At 66.5% G+C, this 5,103-nt stretch overlaps 1 gene segment (V, D, J or C); it reads left to right on the plus strand.

Annotated features, from left to right (window-relative positions):
- Window positions 1–465: 465 nt before the first annotated feature.
- The window catches only part of LOC103072281 (Ig gamma-4 chain C region-like), a 6,776-nt gene continuing 2,138 nt past the window's right edge, over window positions 466–5,103 (plus strand). The window contains 7 exon segments of the C gene segment in view: window positions 466–562; window positions 2,007–2,300; window positions 2,457–2,463; window positions 2,660–2,676; window positions 2,812–3,141; window positions 3,226–3,546; window positions 4,978–5,103. The exon segment at window positions 4,978–5,103 is cut by the window's right edge and continues 1 nt beyond it. Coding sequence covers window positions 466–562; window positions 2,007–2,300; window positions 2,457–2,463; window positions 2,660–2,676; window positions 2,812–3,141; window positions 3,226–3,546; window positions 4,978–5,103 — 1,192 coding nt within the window.

A 5,103-nucleotide genomic window follows, 5' to 3' on the forward strand; every position in this document is an offset into this window, starting at 1 on the left:
AGCCTGAGGCTGGGAGGGCAGGGGGCTGCCTGGGAGCTTTGGGGGAGCAGGTAAAGCTAGTGTAGCTGAGCCTGGGGCTGGGAGGGCAGGGGGCTGCCTGGGAGCTCTGGGGGAGCAGGTAAAGCTAGTGCAGGTGAGCCTGGGCCTGGGAGGGCAGGGGGCTGCCTGGGAGCTTTGGGGTAGCAGGTAGAGCTTGTGCGGGTGAGCCTGGGACTGGGAGGGCAGATGGCTGCCTGGGAGCTTTGGGGTAGCAGGTAAAGCTAGTGTAGTTGAGCCTGGGGCTGGGAGGGCAGGGGGCTGCCTGGGAGCTTTGGGGAACCAGGTAGAGCTAGTGTAGCTGAGCCTGGGGCTGGGAGTGCAGGGGGCTGCCTGGGAGGGCAGGGGGCTGCCTGGGAGTTCTGGGGGAGCAGGTAAAGCTAGTGCAGGTGAGCCTGGGCCTGGGAGGGCAGTGTGCTGCCCGGGAGCATGGGGGAGCAGATAGCGTTTCTGCAGCTGAGCATGGTGGGTGGAAGGGTAAGGGGCTGCCCCAGGAGCTTTGGGGAGGCAGGTAGACCTTGTGCAGGTGAGCAGGGGGTTGGGAGGACAGGGACCACCTCAGCAGACCAGGTACTGGGGTGAGCAGGTGAGTAGGCAAGTGTCATCGGGTGCAGGGACCGTTGGTGCTGTGGGCCCAGCGCTCCAGGGACAGTAGGCAGTTCGACGCCAGCTGAGCAGATGACATGAGGATACAGCATCCCTGAATTGAGCCCAGAGACCTGAGCCAAGGGGGCTGGGAGGGCAGGACACAGGGCAGCTGGCAGTGGGGGCAGAGCAGGGAGTCCTACAGGAGAGAGGGCTGGGGGCCCCCCTGGGGTGTGCTGAGGGCCCAGGGCAGGAGAGAAGGGGCACAAGGGCAGGGACGACTCAGGCCTGAGACGCTGAACCGGAGCTCACATGGGCAGAGGCTAGACACTCGATGGAGAGGAAGCCCGGGCTCAGCTGAGGGGCCAGGATGAGGGGTGGAGGCAGGTGAGGGAGCATCTAGATGAGGGGAACCTGAGTGCACTGAGAAAGGAGAGCAGCCTTTCCGCTGGAGCGCAGGGGGCTGGTAAGGCCGGGCGCAGGGGGAGCTCAGGGGAGCAGGCGGCGATGTGTAGGGCAGCAGGGGGCTGCGAGGGCAGGGCCTGCCCCAGGTGCCCCAGAGTCAGGGGAAGAAAGGCCGAGGAAAAGGGAGCCGTGATCTGCTGGAAGGGGCTTTGTGGATGGCAAGGCCGGGTGGAGAGGGAACCTGGGAGTGCAGGTCTCTGGGGCTGAAGAGACACGGGCGACCCTGAGGGGACCCAATGGGCCGCAGTTCTTGTACCCAGGGTCCCAACCCTGTTCCAGGAGACTGTAGGAGCTGGGACAGGAGGGGTGAACGTGCAAAAGCGAGGTGGGGTTGACAGGGCAGTGGACCTGGCAGAGGGGAAACGAGGGGCTCTTTGGGGGCTCAGACGGGTCTGCATACCTGGGCTGAGCAGAGCCGGGTCAGAGGGGACAGGTCCAGCCGGGGAATGGGGCTTGGGGTGCTGGCACCCTGCAGGAGGGGAAGGCCAGGGGCAGTGCAAGGCTCCCAGGGATGCCAATGGGCAGAGTGATCCAGAACACACGGGCCCTGGGTGGCCAAGAGCAGAGGCCAGGACAAGAGGCAGGAGCAGAGCAGGGCAGTGGGCTCAGGGAGCAGGAGCCACTGGTCAGGGCTCAGACCGAGGGCCTGGTCAGGCCAGACACCCACAGGAGGACTGGGGCCCCGGGGGCCTCTAACCCAGGTGGTCACCCAGCCCTGACTGGGCTGCTGAGTCCCGGACCCACAGCTGTGAAGACAGAGAACCACAGTGGCAGAGACCATGCCAGGCCGCTGGTCTTCAGACTCTCTGGAAGCACATAGTCTCTGGGCTCAACGGTGTCCCAGGCCTGGACACCTGATGCCCTTCCCGGACCCTCACAGGGGTGAGGCCCTGGCAGTCACACGGCTTCCTCTCTCACAGCTTCTGCCACGAACCCGAAAGTCTACGCTCTGCCTCCCAGCTGTGGGGACACACCTAGTTCCACAGTGGTCGTGGGCTGCCTGGTCTCGAGTTACTTCCCTGAGCCAGTGACTGTGACCTGGAGCCCGGGTGCCCAGCCCAGCAACGTGCACACCTTCCCATCCGTCCTCGGGTCCTCGGGCCTGTACTCTCTCAGCAGCACTGTGACCGTGCCTGGCAGCACCTCGTCCGGCAAGACCTTCACCTGCAACGTAGCCCACCCGGCCAGCAGCACCAAGGTGGACAAGCGCATTGGTGAGAGGACGGGCCGCAGGGAGGGTGTCCACTACGAGACAGGCCCGGGGTCAGCCCTCCCACCTGAACGGACCGCACACCAGGGATGGTGAATCCCGCCCAGGGTGTCACGGGAGGCCTGTCTCTCTCCCTCACCTGAAGGCCTCCCAGGCTCAGGGAGGGGGTCCTCTGGGCATTTCCACCAGGTCCAGGGTGGGCACAGGCTGGACGCCTCCCCGAGCCCTGGGCCCACAGAGATGGGCACAGGTGTCACCTGCCAAAACCTGGCCCTGCCCTAAGCCAAACCGCGGGCTGTCCCCAACCCCAGTAACCTCCAGTCTGTTCTCTGCAGAAATCAACGGCCCTAACCCCTGTTCCAGGTGTCCGATATGTCCACGTAAGTCAGCCGGCCTCACCCTCTGCCCCTTGGAGGTGAACCGTGACCAGGCGTGGCACTGTGGTGGGGGGGATGGATGGGTGCCCAAGAGGAGGTCCACCAGGGGCTGACCCCCCGCCGTGTCTCCCCGACCAGCCCCTGAGCTCCCAGGAGGACCGTCCGTCTTCATCTTCCCCCCGAAACCCAAGGACATCCTCACAATATCCCGAAAACCGGAAGTCTCCTGCATGGTGGTGGATGTGAGCAAGGACGACCCCGATGTCCAGTTCTCCTGGTACGTGGACGATGTAGAGTTGCGAACGGCCAAGACGAAGCCAAAGGAGCAGCAGTTCAACAGCACCTACCGTGTGGTCAGCGCCCTGCCCATCCAGCACCAGGACTGGCTGAAGGGGAAGGTGTTCACGTGCAAGGTCAACAACAAAGGCCTCCCGGCCCCCATCGTGAGGACCATCTCCAAGGCCAAAGGTGGGCCCGGTGGACGGGCGCAGGAGGGTCCCTGGGCGCCAAGAGCAGTGAGCTTCATGCTAACAGCCATTCCTCTCCGCACAGGGCAGCCCCGGGAGCCGCAGGTGTACGTACTGGCCCCAGCGCGGGAAGAGCTGGCCAAGAGCTCGGTCAGCGTAACCTGCATGGTCATCGCCTTCTACCCGGCCGACATCGACGTGGGGTGGCACAGAAACGGGCAGCCGGAGCCAGAGGGCAACTACGGCACGACCCCGGCCCAGCTGGACGCCGACGGCTCCTTCTTCCTGTACAGCAGGCTCAGGGTGGACAAGAGGAGCTGGCAGCGCGGAGACACCTACACGTGTGTAGTGTTGCACGAGGCGCTACACAACCACAACTCGCAGAAGTCCATCACCCAGTCTTCGGGTAAATGAGCCACACGGCGTTGCTGCCCAGCGAGCCCTCCCTCCCCTTGGGCTCTCAGGGTCCAGCGAGGACTCCTGAGCCCCAGCCCTGTGTACACTCCTCCCGGGCGCCATGAAATAAAGCGCCCAGCGCCGCCCTGGGACCCCGCAATGCTGTCATGGTTCTTTCCGAGCAGAGCCCTGGGGCACGCCGGGCCTGCATGGGGCAGGGGCGGGCCCGGCTCTGGGTCACAGTTTGTCACCACCAGTGCGGGCGAGCTGACCCCCTCAGGGCCGGACCCAGCGTGTGCGGGTCTGCGCAGGCCGCTTGGGGGCTGCCCGAGGCCGGGGAGGGCCTCTCCCGGAGGGGACAGCTGCTCCGGCCGCCCTCCACCCAGCAGCTGCTGGGGCTGGAGTGTGTGCCCGGGACGGGAGACCCTCAGGAGAGTGAGTGCCCACTTCCTCCTGCCCCTGTTCCAGCCCAATCAGTGGGACACTGGCCGTCCTTGTCCCCACGTTCCTGTCCCCGGCTCCAGAGTCCGCGTGCCGGCTCTCCGCCCTCACGGGGGCCACACACGGCCCGGGGTTGGGGGACGGCCCGGCTGCACTGTCAGGCACGGGAGGTCAGGACCGCCCCGCCTCAGGCCAGGTGGATCTGCCCTGCTTGTCCCTGCCAGGGGCAGGCCTGTGCACTCGTGGGGACACTCATCCCTGTGCCCACAAGGGGCAGAGGCAAGCGGCCCTGAGTGCCCGGGGGGGGACCCTCCAGACGCACCCATGGACACTGAGCCCAGAGCCATTGAAAACAAGCCCCGCACTGAGCCACACCAGCCGGCACACCACCACCTTCATCCACACGCACTCACCTGCCCACGTACACGCGTGTGCAGTGCGCCCATCACAACACCCACACGCGTGCACACTCGCGGGCCTTGCACACGGGCCCTCCCACAGGGCAGCCGCACAGACGCACACCCGACCACAGAGCTGGGTCTCATGAGCCCTCACCGTAGACCCCAGGCTGGTCCCCACCCTCCAACGCCCATGGGACAGAGACCAGCACTGTCCTGCCCCTTCCCTGGACCAGGGCCCACAGCCCACGCACGCTGCTGACACTCCCACCCTCCAGGTCTGGCCCCCAGCGGGAGAGGCGGCCGGGGCCTGAGCCACTGTCCTGCAGGGGGTCCGGGCACCCTCCCCGCAAGGGCCCCAGCTCAGCGCACAGCACCGGGGAGGGAGCAGGACCCACTGGCAAGGCCGAGACGGGGGCCCAGGCTGGAGGAATGGGGGGCTGGGGCCGGTGCCCAGCACCTGTCCTCAGGTGCCTCTGGCCCGGCGCACCCGGGGCCTCCCGCCACCACCGCGCCACAATGGGAGCCGCGCTGCGAGGCCCCGTGAGCCCAGCCTCGCCCCCGGGGGCAGGCACAGCACTGACCCCACCCTCCCTGTGCAGAGCTGCAGCTAGAGGAGAGCTGTGCTGACGCCCAAGACGGGGAGCTGGACGGGCTGTGGACGACCATCTCCATCTTCATCACCCTCTTCCTGCTCAGCGTGTGCTACAGCGCCACCGTGACGCTCT

The sequence above is a fragment of the Lipotes vexillifer genome, unplaced genomic scaffold (assembly GCF_000442215.2).
Source record: "Lipotes vexillifer unplaced genomic scaffold, Lipotes_vexillifer_v1.1 scaffold3102, whole genome shotgun sequence".
Taxonomy (NCBI): domain Eukaryota; kingdom Metazoa; phylum Chordata; class Mammalia; order Artiodactyla; family Lipotidae; genus Lipotes; species Lipotes vexillifer.